This window comes from Salvelinus sp. IW2-2015, linkage group LG8 (assembly GCF_002910315.2).
Source record: "Salvelinus sp. IW2-2015 linkage group LG8, ASM291031v2, whole genome shotgun sequence".
Lineage (NCBI taxonomy): Eukaryota > Metazoa > Chordata > Actinopteri > Salmoniformes > Salmonidae > Salvelinus > Salvelinus sp. IW2-2015.
Window position 1 is genome coordinate 41,617,599 of NC_036848.1, and position 18,229 is coordinate 41,635,827.

The 18,229-nt window shown below is 44.5% G+C and overlaps 1 protein-coding gene across 1 annotated transcript in view; it reads left to right on the forward strand.

Moving 5' to 3' along the window:
• LOC111967963 (putative sodium-coupled neutral amino acid transporter 10) overlaps positions 1-18,229 on the forward strand; it is a 36,765-nt gene that overhangs the window by 4,463 nt on the left and 14,073 nt on the right. The window contains 12 exon segments of the mRNA XM_023993433.2: positions 1,199-1,342; positions 2,048-2,172; positions 11,752-11,854; positions 12,033-12,149; positions 12,151-12,216; positions 12,329-12,412; positions 12,414-12,441; positions 13,630-13,736; positions 14,054-14,213; positions 16,590-16,775; positions 16,993-17,373; positions 17,682-17,792. Of these exon segments, the coding sequence (XP_023849201.2) occupies positions 1,199-1,342; positions 2,048-2,172; positions 11,752-11,854; positions 12,033-12,149; positions 12,151-12,216; positions 12,329-12,412; positions 12,414-12,441; positions 13,630-13,736; positions 14,054-14,213; positions 16,590-16,775; positions 16,993-17,373; positions 17,682-17,792 (1,612 nt within the window).

The window sequence follows — 18,229 nt, forward strand, 5'->3', positions numbered from 1 at the left end:
GGTCGAAGGAATTGTCCGTAGAGCTCCGAGACACGGTTGTGTCGAGGCACAGATCTGGGGAAGTGTACATTTCTGCAGCATTGAAGGTCCCCAAGAACACAGTGGCCTCCAACATTCTTAAATGGAAGAAGATTGGAACCACTAAGACTCTTCCTAGAACTGGTCGCCCGGCCAAACTGAGCATATCGAGGGAGAAGGGCCTTGGTCAGGGAGGTGACCAAGAACCCGATGGTCACTCTGATAGAGCTCCAGAGTTCCTCTGTGGAGATGGGAGAACCTTCCAGAAGGACAACATCTCTGCAGCACCACCTCCCAATCAGGCCTTTATGGTAGAGTGGCCGGACAGTAGCACTCCTCAGTAAAAGGCACATGACAGCCCGCTTGGAGTTTGCCAAAAGCACCTAAAGGACTCTCAGAACAGGAGAAACAAGATTTCTCTGGTCTGATGAAACCTAGATTGAACTCTTTGGCCTGAATGCTAAAGCTAATCTCTAAGCACACAGCCAAGCCAACGCAGGAATGGCCTTTGGACAAGTATCTGAATGTCCTTGAGTGGCCCAGCCAGAACCCGGACTTGAACCTGATCGAACATCTCTGGAGAGACATGAAAATAGCTGCGTAGCGACACTCCCCATCCAACCTGTCAGCTTGAGAGGATTTGCAGAGAAGAATGGGAGAAACTTCTTAAATACAGTTGTGCCAAGCTTGTAGCGTCATACCCAAGAAGACTCAAGGCTGTAAACGCTGCCAAAGGTGCTTCAACAAAGTACTGAGTAAAGGTTCTGAATACTTGTGTAAATGTGATATTTCAATTTTGTATTTTTTTTATACATTTGGTAACATTTCTAAAAACCTGTTTTTGCTTTGTCGATATGGGGTATTGTGTGTAGATGAGGGGAGGGGGGGAAACAATTTTATCCATTTTAGAATAAGGCTGTAATGTAACAAAATGTGGAAAAAGTCAAGGGGTCTGAATACTTTCAGAATGCACTGTAGGTGGCTGGCTACGGCTCAATCTTCATAAAATAAGGGATGGTTCTTTTTCAAATGATTGAATAAATGTGTCGTGTTGTCTCCACAACTCAAAAGGTACTTTTTGCACAACACTTGGTTTCCTTGTACTGTTGCTGATTTGTTTGAACCGATTGTTTATGTGATATGATTGGTTAGAGATTGTGTCCTTTCTTYCCCTCCGCAGGTGTCATTTGGTTTCCGTGTGCTGCTGCTGATCACGGTGTCTCTGYTCATCGTGCTGCCTCTCAGTCTGCAGAGAAACCTGATGTCATCCATCCAGTCCTTCTCTGCCATGGCCCTCATGTTCTACACGTTCTTCATGTTCACGGTGAGACCGCAACCACACGGGTAGGGGAAGGGGTACAGGGCTGCCTGCAGCAGGTGTAAGAGGGCCATACTCAGATGGGTAAAATGTTAAGAGTTTTGCTAATATACATTTTACTCGATAGGTTTTTACAAAGAATTATGGCTCTTCTATAATGATGATATGTGTTAAGTATCTAATTCCTGTTTCACACTGATAGAATAATGGCTGTTGACACTGTGTGACTCCCTTGCCTTTTCTTTGACCCTATTGCGAAAATGTATTGATGTTGTGATTGTTGTTGATGTTATTGTTGATGGCTCTATGTATTTCTGTAGTATTTTCACTGCTTACACAGTTAGTCTCTAGCACTGCTACTGTAGTATAGTGTAGCCTCTTTGTGCTATCCTGTGCTCTGCCCCAACCTCCTGTAGTAAAACCATGACATTTCTACTGAACACCACTGTCAGTTGGAGTACTGTCATGTCTGGGATTAGAACCAGACCCAGTCCTGGCCCTGACCTCCACCTACCTTGGTCCAGACCACTAACCCTCTAACTGATGTATCTCCCTTCCTCTCCTACTTCCTTTTCTATCATTGCCGTTCCTGACCCCCCCCCCCTTCCTTTCTGACACCTCCTTTACGATTCTCTCTACCTTCCTCTCCCTTGTGACTGTTTCTCTACTCTCCTGTGTTGCTGCTGACTGCTGTCTGGCTGGCTGCTGTAGATAGTCATGTCTTCTCTGCGTTACGGCCTGATCTCAGGCTCCTGGTTCGAGCGTGTACACCTGTGGCGGGTCAGGGGCGTCATACAGTGCCTGCCCATTATCGCCACCACCTTCTGCTGTCACCCGTAAGTAACCATGGAAACAATCCTTGAACTCCGACCTGGGGGAAGGTATCAACTCCGAGGCTAAGGGGACAAAATTCAATCCCCAACCCACCTACCACCTCCTAAAACTAATAGCATCCTCAATCTCCAATCCAATCCTCGCATTTCKATTTCCTTTCCCCTCTTCAAATTCATTTTCGTTTGTCTTTAGGTTGTTTGTGTGTCTATGGTTTGGAGGCAAGGGGGTGCACAATTATTGATTGCTCAACCCCTGTCCCCCCAAACTGCCATCCTCTGATGTGGAGGATGCTCATGGAGCTCTCTTTCTCTGGTCCTCTGGAGCTGGATATGGGAATCAACTACAGACAGTAAATGCCGTACCGATCAAAACATCTGCCCCTCAGAAATATTTATTTATTTTCTTGATCAGTCTTTAAATTCTGCATTTTAGTTGGTTGGGCTGCACAAAATGAGTAAAAATCAAATTGCTATTTTTGTACCAAATATTGCTAGTTTACTTGCGATTATTGATCAAAACACTSGTTAAACTGTTGGAATCATAGAAATTGAATAATGATTTTAATTTTATGGTTGGAATATAGTGGGCACTTGGAATGCAGTTTTGTTTTGCATGACAACAAATGAAAAGTAAGGGAGGAGATGGTTGTGACAGAGCAGGAACCAAAGTGTTGGTCAGTCTTTCCCATGGGAACCTAATTAGATTTAAATGGATAGGTACATTCGTACAAAGATTTTAGAATATTCTTCACCTTTTCCTCTCTGATTTAAGAACAAGCTGTCTCTCATTAAGAACAAGTGGATTAGCATTAGGGGCTAACAGGAAACCTTTAGGCATATTTGCAGTTTCCTAAGGCCAACTAAGAGCAAGTTACACAAACAAATAGTATAATATAGAAAATATGTGGATTTATATTAAGAGGTAAGCTGGAAAGTTGCGTTGTTCTTGTTTGGGAAAAATCTGACAGCATGCTGTTTGGTCAATGCATGCAGAGTGAATCTCAAGCACGAGAAACTGCCTGGTTGAGTGACTGGACGGAGAGAACTCTGTCAACTAAAGCAATAAATCCAAAGTAAAAATACGGGCCTTACAGATGGCCGTTTCAAAATATCGCAGCCTCTTGTCATATGGATAATGCGCATGTCAATATCASAATTTAGATTACCATTAGATTAAATGTGCAGCCCTACTAGTTGGGCATTGGGCATGTGTAAATCTCTAACAGGTTCGAGAGGATGATTTCTGATATCGTCACYGCCTTATTTGGGCAGGAGGAGACTTTTTTATCAACATGGCATATTCTGTCTCATTTTTTAAATGTTGTGTTCAAATTCATTTTCTCCGGTTCCTCCCCTCTTCATTCTTTCACTCATGATCAGACAGGCCTTCAGAATGGGCTTCTCTCCTCCTCTTCAACCCTCCTGTTCTTCTTTTGGTTCAAGCCATAACTCCCCCCTGCTCTCCCCCCTCCCTCCCTCCCTCAGATGGTGCTGTCCTCATTCAAACACGGGCTACTCAGTGGCTTTTGGCTGGGGCGGGTCAGTTTGGTGCGCTGGGATGGTGTCTTTCGTTGCCTCCCTATCTGTGGCATGGCCTTCGCCTGTCAGTCGTAAGTACCTCCCAGTCCCTTCCCGCCCCTCCTGCGCAGTCCCTGAAATGGTGATAGGATATGGGTTGTGTTCATTAGGCACAAAAAGAAGTCCGAGACACTTTATAAAATAAAAAAAACATAATAATAATGAAGGGGTACATACCTAAACTTGTCCAATAAGTTTTCAAAAGTTTCCTGTTTCGTGCCTATTGAACATGACCAGGATGTAGAGTCTAGAGTAGAGGTCGACCGATTATGATTTTTCAACGCCGATACCGATTATTGGAGGACCAAAAAATGCCGATACCGATTAATCGGCCAATTTTTATTTATTTATTTATTTATTTGTAATAATGACAATTACAACAATGCTGAATGAACACTTATTTTAACTTAATATAATACATCAATAAAATCTATTTAGCCTCAAYTAAATAATGAAACATGTTCAATTTGGTTTAAATAATGCAAAAACAAAGTGTTGGAGAAGAAAGTAAAAGTGCAATATGTGCCATGTAAGAAAGCTAACGTTTAAGTTCCTTGCTCAGAACATGAGAACATATGAAAGCTGGTGGTTCATTTTAACATGAGTATCCAATATTCCCAGGTAAGAAGTTTTAGGTTGTAGTTATTATAGGAATTATAGGACTATTTCTCTCTATACGATTTGTATTTCATATACATTTTGACTATTGGATGTTCTTATAGTATTGCCAGTGTAACAGTATAGCTTCCGTCCCTCTCCTCGCTCCTCCTACCTGGGCTCGAAGCAGGAACACATCGACAACAGCCACCCTCGAAGCAGCGTTACCCATGCAGAGCAAGGGGATCAACTACTCCAAGTCTCAGAGCGAGTGACGTTTGAAACGCTATTAGCGCGCACCCTGCTAACTAGCTAGCCATTTCACATCGGTTACACCAGCCTAATCTCGGGAGTTGATAGGCTTGAAGTCATAAACAGCGCAATGCTTGAAGCATTGTGAAGAGCTGCTGGCAAAACGCACGAAAGTGCTGTTTGAATGAATGCTTACGAGCCTGCTGCTGCCTACCACCGCTCAGTCAGACTGCTCTATCAAATCATAGACTTAATTATAACATAGGTCATTAATATGGTCGAATCCGGAAACTATCATCTCGAAAACAAAACGTTTATTCTTTCAGTGAAATACGGAACAGTTCCGTATTTTATCTAACGGGTGGCATCCATAAGTCTAAATATTCCTGTTACATTGCACACAACTTCAATGTTATGTCATAATTACGTAAAATTCTGGCAAATTAGTTGCAACGAGCCAGGCGGCCCAAACTGTTGCATATCCCCTGACTCTGCGTGCAATGAACGCAAGAGAAGTGACACAATTTCACCTGGTTAATATTGCTAAACCTGGATTTCTTTAGCTAATATGCAGGTTTAAAAATATATACTTCTGTGTATTGATTTTAAGAAGGCATTGATGCTTATGGTTAGGTACAGTCGTGCCACGATTGTGCTTTTTTTCGCAAATGCGAAAAATGTTAAATCATTACACGTTTGGCGAAGTTTGCTGTCTTTTGTTAGGAGAAATAGTCTTCACACAGTTCGCAACGAGCCAGGCGGCCCAAACTGCTGTATATCCACTGACTCTGTACAAGAGAGTGACACAATTCCCTAGTTAAAAGAAATTCATGTTAGCAGGCAATATTAACTAAATATGCATGTTTAAAAATATATACTTGTGTATTGATTTTAGAAAGCGGTTGATGTTTATGGTTAGGTACACGTTGAGCAACGACAGTCCTGTTTTGCGAATGGCACCGCATCGATTATATGCAACGCAGGACACGCTAGATAAACTAGTAATATCATCAATCATGTGTAGTTAACTAGTGATTATGATTTGATTGTTTGTTTTTTATAAGATAAGTTTAATGCTAGCTAGCAACTTACCTTGGCTTTCTTACTGCATTCACGTAACAGGCAGGCTCCTCGTGGAGTGCATGTAAAGCAGGTGGTTAGAGCGTTGGACTAGTTAACCGTAAGGTTGCAAGATTGAATCCCTGAGCTGAAAAGGTAAATCTGTCCTTTTGCCCAACCGTTCCTAGGCCGTCATTGAAAATAAGAATGTGTTCTTAACTGACTTGCTAGTTAATAAAGGTGTAAAAAACCAAAAAAAACGGCCAAATCGGTGTCCAAAAATACCGATTTCCGATTGTTATGAAAACTTGAAATCGGCACCTAATTAATCGGCCATTCCATTAATCGGTCGACCTCTAGTCTAGAGACAGAAATAGAATGGGTAGAATGGACATGATAGTTCACGTGGTCTTTCTTTCATGCTGCTCCTAATATGTTGTAAATGTGCTATTGTTGCATGTAGAACACTGATAAATGTACTGAATGGAGCATGACTACCTGCATTCATAAAGACAACACAAAGGCTATAGGGTTAGTCTGCAAGGTGACGGAGACAGAGTTTTTGMATGGAGAGTTAGGGGTGGGGGATGTTTGTAGGGGGAGTTTGCTGTTTCACTTTCACGGCTTCACACTTAACCAATCGGCTACTTCATTCCCTGTTCTATCGCCAGGTACTTCTACTTCTAGACGCAGTCGCCTGCTGTAGTTGTATCTGTCTAACATCATGTTGTTTCGGTGTGTTTTTTTTAATGTGTTGCCAGGAACTGCATTCTAGCCCTGGYAAAATATGTTATTTATCACAACAGCACTGCTTGCATACCGGCTGTTGAAGCCTGGAGACAAGATGTTGATTGGAGATCTTGAGGAGTAAAGAGTAGGATCTACAATATAACTAGCGAGAGATGGACCACGATAAAATTKATRACTAACCTTTGATGATCTTCATCAGATGACACTCATAGGACTTCATGTTACACAATACATGTATGTTTTGTTCGATAAAGTTCATATTTATATAAAWAAATCTTAGTTTACATTGGCGKGTTATGTTCAGTAATGTTTTGCTTCCAAAACATCCGGTGATTTTGCAGAGAGCCACGTCAATTTACAGAAATACTCATCATAAATGTTGATGAAAATACAAGTGTTATGCTTGGAATTAAAGATATACTTCTCCTTAATACAACCGCTGTGTCAGATTTCAATAAAGCTTTATGGCAAAAGCACACCATGCGATAATCTGAGTACAGCACTCAGGCACCAAAACAAGCCGTACAGGTACCCGCCAAGTTGTGGAGTCAACAAAAGTCAGAAATGGCATTATAAATATTCACTTACCTTTTGATGATCTTCATCGGAATGCACTCCCAGGAATCCCAGTTCCACAATAAATGTTAGTTTTGTTCGATAAAGTCCATCATTTATGTCCAAATACCTCCTTTTTGTTCGCGTGTTTAGTCCAGTAATCCAAATGCGCAGGCACTAGGTCCAGACAAAGTCAAAAAAGTTATATTACAGTTCGTAGAAACATGTCAAACGATGTATAAAATCAATCTTTAGGATGTTTTTATCATAAATCTTCAATAATGTTTCAACCGGACAATTCCTTTGTCTTTAGAAATGAAAAGGAACAGAGCTCGCTCTCACGGTCGTGCGCCTGACTTAACTCATGGCATTCTGCCAGACACCTGGTTCAAACAGCTCTTATTCGCTCCCCCTTCACAGTAGAAGCCTTAAKGACTGTTGACATCTAGTGGAAGCTTTAGGAAGTGCAATATGACCCCATAGACACTGTATATTGGATAGGCAAAGACTTGAAAACCTACAAATCTCAGATTTCCCACTTCCTGGTTGGATTTTTCTCTCAGGTTTTTGCCTGCCATATGAGTTCTGTTATACTCACATACATCATTCAAACAGTTTTAGAAACTTCAGAGTGTTTTCTATCCAAATCTACTAATTATATGCATATTCTAGCTTTTGGGCCTGAGTAGCAGGCAGTTTACTCTGGGCACCTTATTCATCCAAGCTACTCAATACTGCCCCTCAGTCCCAAAGAAGTTAAAGCATCAGGCATGCTCAATGCATATATAGTTGACCATTCGCAATACCAAGCGTCGGCTGGAGTGGTGTAAAGCTTGACACTATTGGACTGTGGAGCAGTGGAAATGCATTCTCTGGAGTGATGAATCACGCTTCACCATCTGGCAAGTCCGATGGACAAATCTGGGTTTGGCGGATGCCAGGAGAACGCTACCTGCCCGAATGCATAGTGCCSTCTGTAAAGTTTGGTGGAGGAGAATTAATGTTCTGGGGCTGTTTTTCATTCTAGACGATTCTGTTTCAGCAACAGTTTGGGGAAAGCCCTTTCCRGTTTCAGCATGACAATGGCCCTGTGCACAAAGCAAGAGCCATACAGAAATGCTTTGTCAAGATCGGTGTAGAAAAACTTGACTGGCCTGCACAGATCCCTGACCTCAACCCCATCAAACACCTTTGGGATGATTTGGAATGCCGACTGCGAGCCAGGCCTAATTGCCCAACATCAGTGCCTGACCTSACTAATGCTCGTGTGGCTGAGTGGAAGCAAGTCCCTGCAGCAATGTTCCAACATCTAGTGGAAAGCCTTCCCAGAAGAGTTTAGGCTGTTATAGCAGCAAAGGGGAGACCAAGTCAAATTAATGCTCATGATTTTGGAATGAGATGTTCGATGAGCAGGTGTCTACATACTTTTGGTCATGTAGTGTACATGGGGTACAAGTACCAAGTCGATGTGCAGGGGTACGAGGTAATTGAGGTAGATATGTACATATAACCTATGAATGAAGTGACTATGCAATGTGATAGGTATTTAACAGTAGCAGCAGTGTATGTGATGAGTCCKKKKAAWWMTTTTGCAAAAAGGGTKAATTCAGATAGTTTSAGTAGCTCTTTGATTAACTATTTAACTAACAATTTACCCGCTCCACTACAGCCCCATCGATGTGCTCGGCCCGCCAGTGGTCAGGGATGGGGGAAGTGAGGAATGGGAGGAGGTCTCCGGAGATGGTCTAGAGAAGGGAGGGGGAATTGGGTCAAGCAGGCAGGTTGTCGGGTGGCCGGACCTCACTAGTCGCAGGATTCCATTTGGAGATAGAGGGGAGAAAGAGGTCAAGGTGTAGGGTAGTTCTGTGTGAGTGGGATCAGCGGAATCAGTAGGCTGAGTGAATGAGGAGCGTATGTCGTCAACCTTCTTTTCAAAGTGGTTTTCAAAGTTGTCCGCAGAGGGAGATGGGTGGAGGATTAAGGAGGGAGGAGAAGGTGTAATAATTTCCTAGGGGTAGAGGTAGAAGCTTGAAATTTAGAGTGATAGAAAGTGGCTTTAGCAGTGGATACAGAGGAAGAGAAGATAGACAGGAGGGAGTGAAATTATGATAGGTTCTCCAATAGTTTAGCTTCCTCCATGCCCGCAGTCCTGTTCTGTAAGCTCGCAATGAGTCACTCAGCCACGGGACAGGAGGGAAGGGCTGAGCCGGCTGGGAAGAAAGGGGATTGTGCGAGTCATAGGATGCAGAAGGAGAGGAGAGTAGAGTCGAAGAGGTAGAATCAGGAGGCAGGAGGGAGGATTTAGCAGAAGGGGGAGATGATAGGATTGAAGAGGAGAGAGAGAGAGGGAGAAGATTGCAACGGCGCACAACCATCTGGGTAGGGGCTGAGTGGGTAGGGTTGGAGAAAATGGAGACCGAAAAGGAAACATATTAGTGATCAGAGACCTGGAGGGTGGTTGCAGTGAGATTAGTAGGCAAAAAGCCTCTAGTAAAGATGTCAAGCATATTTCCTGCCTTATGAGTGGYAGGGGACTGGGAGAGGTCAAAAGAGGCAWGGAGGGGAAAGAAAGAGGTGGAAAMAAATTAATTTAAGGCAGACGTTGGGAGGTTGAAGTCGCCCAGTATGAAGAGCGGTGAGCCATGTTCAGGAAATTAGCTTATCAAGGTGTCAAGTTCATTGAGGAACTCTCTAAAGGCACCTGGTGGACCAGATGACAACAATGTTAAGCTTGAGTGGACAAGTGACAGTAACAGCATGGAATTCAACAGCATAATCCACCCATCCCTCCCTCTATCCAATCCCTCCATCTTCACCTCCATCTGCATGTTCTGTCGCTGCCTCCTCTCTTCTGTCATTGCCATGGTGCCTGGGATGAAAGGGGAAGGGAGGGAAAGGTTTTGGGTGGGTGGGGGTTAGGGGTGTGTTTGGGGTTGGACTGGGTTGTGTGTTTGGACTTTGGGGTTGACTTTGGTACATACGCTGACGGTTTGCATGTATGAAGTGTCTTAAGGGAGTTTGATGTGAGTTTTCTGGAGGTGGTTGGGTAAGGTTTATTGGGTGAGTTTTTTTTGGGGGGGTGGGAGAGGCTGACTGGTGCTGAGACTGGAACAAGAATAATTATCCCACTGAGGTAACAATACTCTCGTGTGTACGTACGCACGCACGCACGCACGCACGCACGCACGCACGCACGGGCCTGTCCTAGTGTGTGTGTGTGTGTGTGTGTGTGTGTGTGTGTGTCACACTAGCGGTGATGAATGTTATTTGGCAGGGCCCTCTGTTGGCCAGTGGTCAGACAGCGAGCGGAGCGCTGCTCGACTCCATGCTGCTTCAGCCAAACCACTAATCAGACCAATGGACGGCTGCCATCTAATGTATTCACACACTGATTAAACAGCTTTCAACACATACGCTTTTTATGACCTTTTATTAAAGCTGTTTACGTTCATTTATAACATGACTTAATATCACCATTAACCAGGCCAGGACTATAGAGTTATGAAACTGTGCAGTCATAGAATAGACAAACACGAATGAAAATGTCCCTCTGTGATACTGCTGTGGAATCAAACAAACGAGATAAGCAATATGAAGACAATGTCTGTCCCTCTACCCACACATGTGGAGTGTTAGTTTCAGTTTGACGTCAAGAAYTATTTCAAATAAATAGGCATTGAACGCTGTTTTACAGACCGTATAAACCGAATAAGAAAACATACATTGGACTATTTTACAGATGGTGTAAACTATAAATAGAATGAAAAAACATTGGAAATGGAATGAGGTATATTGAGAGAATGTACAGTACTCRACAGGTTTGAGGTCTAGTTCCAGTAAGCTGTTTTATTTGAGCTCAGCTATAAGTTGGAATAGTTCCTGAGTTTAAACAGGCGTCAAAGAAAAGCACCGTGGGACAGTGCTGTACACCCATAAAAAAAACGGAGAAAGAGGGAGTGAATGCGGTAGAGTGACACGGTAACTGTATGCTCTCTCTTTCTCTCTTTTTCACACACACACACACACACACACACACACACACACACACACACACACACAAAAGTGAGTGCAAAAAAGACAGCCAAGAAAGGTTATAACGCTCTAACCCTAGTCTAACACTAGCTGTTATATAGAGGGCCTGTAAATTCCCCTTTTAATGTGCTGCTGGCCTGTTCTTTTACAGTGCTGCTTGATGACAGACAGCCCGTTCTGTCGCTTCTTTGTTTCTCAGAGATAATAACCAGCACTTTACTGCACCCCTCCCTGACTGACAGACAGCCTCACCTACTCTCATTCTCATTCTCACACACACATACACTTGTGCATGGCATCGCACGAACATACACATGCACACACGGTGTCGCACACACACTGTGCGGAAACCACAACTGCCTTTTTGTGAAATTAGCTGTTTTTCTCTCCCTGTGTGTTAATCTAATATGATACCAATGCTGATCCTCGCTGTTCAATCTCACCATCTATAATGAGCAGAGATCTAAACCGTCAGATAAACCTTTTTACCCTCTCATGACCAATTTGCCTCGACCAATATCTTATTCTTTGATTCAAATATACAAATTTGATTATGATCTTTAAAAACCCCAAAACATTGAATTATCCCCAGTTGATGTTGACAGCTMTTGCGTCTTCGGTCTCCTCTCTCTAGACTACAAAGTTTGTACTAAAACTTTAGCTTTTTCCAGTGGAGCACTAAGTTTGCCCTGAAATTTGACTTGTCTAGTCCTGTCTGATGTGGCAGCTGTAGTTTGTGCGCTGGTTGTTTGTTTACAGGCAGGTGTTGCCTACCTACGACAGTCTGGACGAGCCCTCCATCAAACGCATGAGCACCATCTTCACCACCTCCCTCAACGTCGTCACCACCTTCTACATCACGGTGAGTCGTGCATGCTGAGTCACTCCTGTCTCGATGTCTTCACCGCATAGTACATTGTTCTATACTGCATGATGGTTTAGGTGTGTATGTGTGTGCATGACTTTTTGAATTTAACACTTTGATATTCCCCTCTTCCCTCCTTCCTTCCTCTATTCATTCCCTCCTCTCCTCTCTCTAGGTGGGCTTCTTTGGTTACGTCAGTTTCACGGACGACATAGCCGGTAACGTTCTGATGAACTTCCCTTCTAACCTGGTGACAGAGATGATCCGGGTGGGCTTCATGATGTCAGTGGCTGCTCGGCTTCCCCATGATGATACTGCCCTGTAGACAGGCCATCAACACCATGCTGTTCGAACAACAGGTGACTTTATACACAAATAAGGTTAACACAGTAAATAGTGATAAGATATTATCATTCCCTAACCAGAAGAGCTTTACTGTAGAATACTGTTATAATAATTTTTTGTCCTCAGCAGAAGGACGGGACGTTTGCTGCAGGGGGTTACATGCCTCCACTTCGTTTTAAGATGATCACGCTCCGCATCGTCTTCGGAACGCATGCTGGGAGGCATCCTCATCCCAAGTGGTTCGTGGAGTTGTGTGTGTGTGTGTGTGTGTGTGTGTGTGTGTGTGTGTGTGTGTGTGTGTGTGTGTGTGTGTGTGTGTGTGTGTCGTGTGTGGTGTGTGTGACGAGACATGTTCGTGTGTTCTTATGTTTTATGTCCGCAGGCCTTGGTTAAGATGCATGTGTTGTTTTATGTGTGTGTGTTGTAACTCAAGCTTTTTACGACGTGGTTTGAATATGAGTTTATGACTCAGTGACTGTCACACTCTAACACACTCCTTAAATCACACCTCTACTTTATCTCCTCTGGACGAACAGACAGGAAGATAGCGCTATATTCTCCCTTCCTCACACACCACCCAACAACACACGACACACACACACACACACACACACACACACACACCACACAACACACAGCCCCTGGTTTCATAGACCCCCACAGAGCACATTTGTTCTTTAGCGGTCTCCGTTAGTTTGTCTGTGTGCTGTAATAATGATCTAGATGTGAAGGTTGGGGTGAGTTGAATGTTTTATCCCCCATCCCCTTTTTTGGGGTTTTTTTTTGTGGTAAGGCTATTTGTTAGGGTTGTGTTTGGGTAGGTACACACACACACACACACACACACACACACACACACACACACACACTGCTGTGTTTGGCTGGGGTGTGTGTATCTAATCAGGCTAATAGAGAGGAAGGGGGAGGAGGGACTCCAGGGGGAACAGACACTAAATCTGAGGGACACAATATAGCCTGGGTTCCCAGGATGAGAGATGGGGCCTGGGCCCAGCGCCCAGACAGACCTGCCCAGGGGAGGGAGGGGTTGGGTCGGGAGGAGGATGGCACTGGTACTGGCTTGAAACACAGGTTCTGGAAGTGAAGCTTGTACTAGATTAGATCAGGGGGGTGTATGTTTGTGCTTCATTTGGGACAGGGCTATGGGCCAGATGGGTTGAAAGATGGTATGGAGATACTGACTTCTGATTGAACAGGAAGGCTAAGCCCTGTCCCTGTACTGTATGTATGGTGTGGAGGTGCAGGAAGAGGTGGAGAGAAAGATGAGAGCGGATGAGGAGGATGAGGACTGTTAGCCTGGCTGACGCACAGACCCACGTAGTACACTGTCAGCTAGAGTATGTCGCTTTAGCCAACCAAGGGATTGTGAGTGTGTAACTAAATGTTTCTCTATGCTCTTATGTCTGTAGTGGAGACCATCCTGGGACTGACTGGAGCCACCATGGGCTCCCTCATCTGCTTCATCTGCCCCGCCCTCATCTACAGAAAGATACAGAAGAATGGACTCACTGCACAGGTACCACACAGACACACAGACACAGACACACACACACACACACACACAGACACAGACACAGACACAGACACACACACACACTATCCCTACTAACCCCATCACTGACCAACATCCCTCTCTCGCTCTCTCTCTTTCTTTCTCTCTCTCTCTGGTGGTCTTCTGTAGCTCAGTTGATAGACCATGGCGCTTGCAACACCAGGATAGTGTGTTTACATATGGGTGGTCCCAGGAATCAAAATGTATACACACTTTTGGATAAGCATCTGCTAAATGGTATATTTTATTATTATATAATCTTTCTCTCTCTCCCTCTATAGCTGGTGTTATGGGTGGGGTTAGGCATCCTGCTGGTCAGCACCCTTACCACGTTGTCAATCTCAGCCAGTGACTCCACCCCAAAGCAGGCCCCTCCTCCCCCTGCATCGGTCAAGAGTGCCATCTTTGGGGTCCTTCCTGATATTCCTGATTTACGGAACGGTACAGCCCATATATTACTATTATAGCCACAGGCCATGTTCCATCGCCGAGTGAACTTTCCATTCTATTCTGTTCTTTGTTATTCTATTCTAATCAGTTCCAAATCTGCAATGCTCCAAACTCCAAAGTTCACATTTTGATGTCATTGTTGGAGAGAGAGGTGCAGAAAAGTGAGAGTATAGAGAGCAAGAGCCAAAAGGTGAAAGCAATCTTAAAACAAAGAAATATGGAACCGCGGATAAATGGGGGAATATATTGYGMTTTTGACTGACGGACAGCTAGACAGACTGACAGACGGGGGTAGAGGATAACCACTTGATAATATCGAAYAGAAGCAGCGTTTGACATTGATGGAGCCAGAATGATGCCCTTCAAACTCCAGTGGTTTCTCATCTTCCCCTTATCCCCCCACTCTCTCCCCCTTTCCTTCTCCCTCTTTCCCCCTCACCTACTCTCTTCCCTCTTTCCTGGGCAGCTGAAATGCCTGCTAGCTCTTTCCTGTAACAGGGGTATCAGATGGAGGTGGTATGGAGGGAGGGGTTGAGAGGTACAGACAGAGGAAATGAGGGGAGAGATGAGTGAGACAGGAGGGCTGGGGTTAAGGGCTTGAGGGGTTTGGGTAAGAGGAGAAGAGGGGGATCGTAAAAATTAGAAAGAGCTCTACACATAGGAGCAAGGACAGTTCACACAGCCCCATCCTGCCTTCCGTTTTCCTCTTTCTATCACTCTTCTCTTTATCTCTCTCTCCCTCCTGACTGATAGTCGCCACTCCTTCCAAACCGTTACTGTTTTTGCAGATAAGTGAGGCCAGTGAACAAGCTTCTCTCTCTCTCTGTACCCTCTCGTTATTTTCTCTCCATTCTCTCCTGATTCTCTCTTGTGTACTGTAGCAGGGATGTCAGCATTAGTGTTGCATCTCTTTTATAGTTTAGATCACTGCTACCATCTAGTGGATCTCCACTCAGACATATTGTATAGTACAGTGAGTTGCAGAGAAAAGTAAATTCTCAGACCGCCTCTGACTTTTTCCCACATTTTGGTCCGTTTTACGCATGTCATTCTAAAATGGACTTAAATAAAATGTTCCTCATTAATCCTACACACAATACCCCATATCTTACTAAGCGAAGAACAGGTTTTTTAGACCTTTTTTGCAAAATTTATTAAAAAACAAGATAGCCTTGATCTCTACATACAGGTGCCCAGTCAAGTTTGACATTGTCGAATACATAGTGAAGACACTCAAACTAGACATCAAACATTCTGTAGCATTGAGGTTCGCAATCCGAACACAGGGCCTCGCAATCATTCTTAAATGGATATAGAAGCTTGGCACACGCAACCGAAGATATGCTTGCGCTAGATACTGGCTTGCGCGGCGGCAAAACTGAGCAATCGGGGAAGAAGGGCCTTGGTCAGGGAGGTGACCAAGAACCCGATGGTCACTCTGTTTACAAGAGCTGCCAGGAGTTCCTCTGTGGAGATGGGAAAACCTTCCAGAAGGACAACCATCTATGCAGCACTCCACCAATCAGGCCTTTATGGTTGAGTTTCCAGACGGAAGCCACTCCTCAGTAAAAGGTACATGACAGCCCACCAAAAGGCACCTAAAGAACTCTTAGACCATGAGAAACAAGATTCTCTGGTCAGATGAAACCAAGATTGAACTCTTTGGCCTGAATGCCAAGTGTCACAWCTGGAGGAAACCTGGCACCATCCCTACGGTGAAGCATGGTTGTGGCAGCATCATGCTGTGGGGATGTTTTTCAACAGCAGGGACTAGGAGACTAGTCAGGGAAAGTTGAACGGAGAAAAGTACAGAGAGATCCTTGATGAAAACCTGCTCCAGAGCGCTCAGGGACCTCAGAAGGGGGCGAATGTTCACCTTCCAACAGGACAATGACCCTCCGCACACAGCCAAAACAATGCAGGTGTGGCTTCGGGACAAGTCTCTGAATGTCCTTGAGTGGCCCAGCCAGAGCACGAACTTGAACCCGATCTAACATCTCTGGAGATACCTGGAAATAGCTGTGCATCGACTTTCCCCATCCAACCTGACAGAGCTTGAGAGGATCTGCAGAGAAGAATGGGAGAAACTCCCCAAATACAGGTGTGCCAAACTTGTAGCATCATACCCAAGAACACTTGAGGATGTAATTGCTGCCAAAGGTGTTTTTGCTTTGTCTTTTATGGGATATTGTGTGTAGATTTATGATTGGAAAAAACGATTTTATCCATTTTAGAATAAAATTGATAAAATAACGTAACAATAACGTAACAAAATGTGGAAAAAGTCAAGGGGTCTGAATACTTTCCGAATGCACTGCATTCTCTCTCTTTTGTCTCTCTCCATTCTCTCCCCCCTCTCCCTCCCAGCAGTAGAGAAGCCAGTGGTAGTGAAACCGCCTGAGGTGAAGCCTAATGCCCCTGCTGCAGTAGAGCCAGACCGTCCAGTGGAGAGACAGCAGGAGCAGGCTGAGCCCCCCCAGATCAAAGGACCTGAACAAGCAGTAGCAGACATGAAAAAGAAGGAGGAGGTACAACTGGACCGCCCCGACGCAGGTATGGAACTACGGAGAACCTTTCAGAACTAGGGAGAAAGTTTCAGAACCTAGGAGAACCTGTTAGAACCAAGCAAAATCCACTAGACTGCAACATACAAGAAAACCAGTAATCTATAAGTGCTAGGTTTTTAAAAAAGTCAGGAATACTATTTACAGCACCACCTGAAAACCCATGTGTGTGTGTGTGTGTGTGTGTCCCTCCTCCCTCCCTTCAGGTGTGGCGGTACCTGATGGGGAGGCCCATCGGCACGAGCCGCCCATCCCGCACGATGAGGTCCATATAGAGAAGAGGAAGAATGACGCCGAGCTGGAGGAGGAGAAGAACCAACCTGCAGTGGGAGGAGAAGAGGGGCAGTCTGAGGGAGGAGAGAAGGAGGAAATGGTGGTGAAAAAGGAGGAAGTGGAAGAGGCCGAGGCGCAGTTCAATGAGGTGCTGGAGAAGCCTGACCCGGGGGTGGGGCAGAAACAAGAAGTCCTGCCCCTAAAGGAAGTGGAGAAACTTGGCCCAGTGAAAGAGGTGCTTGCTGTGAAGCATATGGTGGCTGAGCAGGCGCTGGTTGAGGATTCGGCCAAAGCCCCAGATCCTGCTGGGAAACGTGCGTATTGTTAACTCGAAATGACACAACGACAAGGTTCCAGTTTAACAAAGTTTACTCTACTATATGAACACACTACAAGGTAGCCATTACACTCAAGGCTAGGTCCAACAACGACTAGACTTCATGCGCATGCGCACTCTTGACTGAGTGATAGCCCCGTAATAACAGYAATATAGGGATACTTAAAACATGAACTTAACACGTATGACTGGTCTTTATCCAGAACATTCAATCAACTCAGATGCTCAGGGATTTGATTGGCTGTAGATGTTTGACGTCACCCGACCTTTGACCCTGTGGTTTAGGTGAGCCGGCGGCCCCAGTTCCTGTAGCAGTGGTTCCTGGGGCAGCGGAGATGGCTGCTGCTCCAGAAGCAAAGGAAGGGAAGGAGGGAGGAGCYGAGGACAAAATGGATGGTAAGTGGAAGAGTAAGAAGGAGTAAAGAATTGAAGTACAGATCAAGGACCAGGGTTAGCAGCTCATAGACTGGCAGAATGGATGGATTTATGAGAAATTCTTGTTATAGTGGATATACAGTGAAGTCGGAAGTTTACATACACTTTAACCAAATACATTTAAACTCAGTMTTTCACAATTCCTGACATTTAATCCTAGTAAAAATGCCCTGTCTTAGGTCAGTTAGAATCACCACTTTATTTTAAGAATGTGAAATAATAGTAGAGAGACTGATTTATTTCAGCTTTTATTTCTTTCATCATATTCCCAGTGGGTCAGAAGTTTACATACACTCAATTAGTATTTGATAGCATTGACTTTAAATTGTTTAACTTGGGTCAAACATTTCGGGTAACCTTCCACAAGCTTCCCACAATAAGTTGGGTGAATTTTGGCC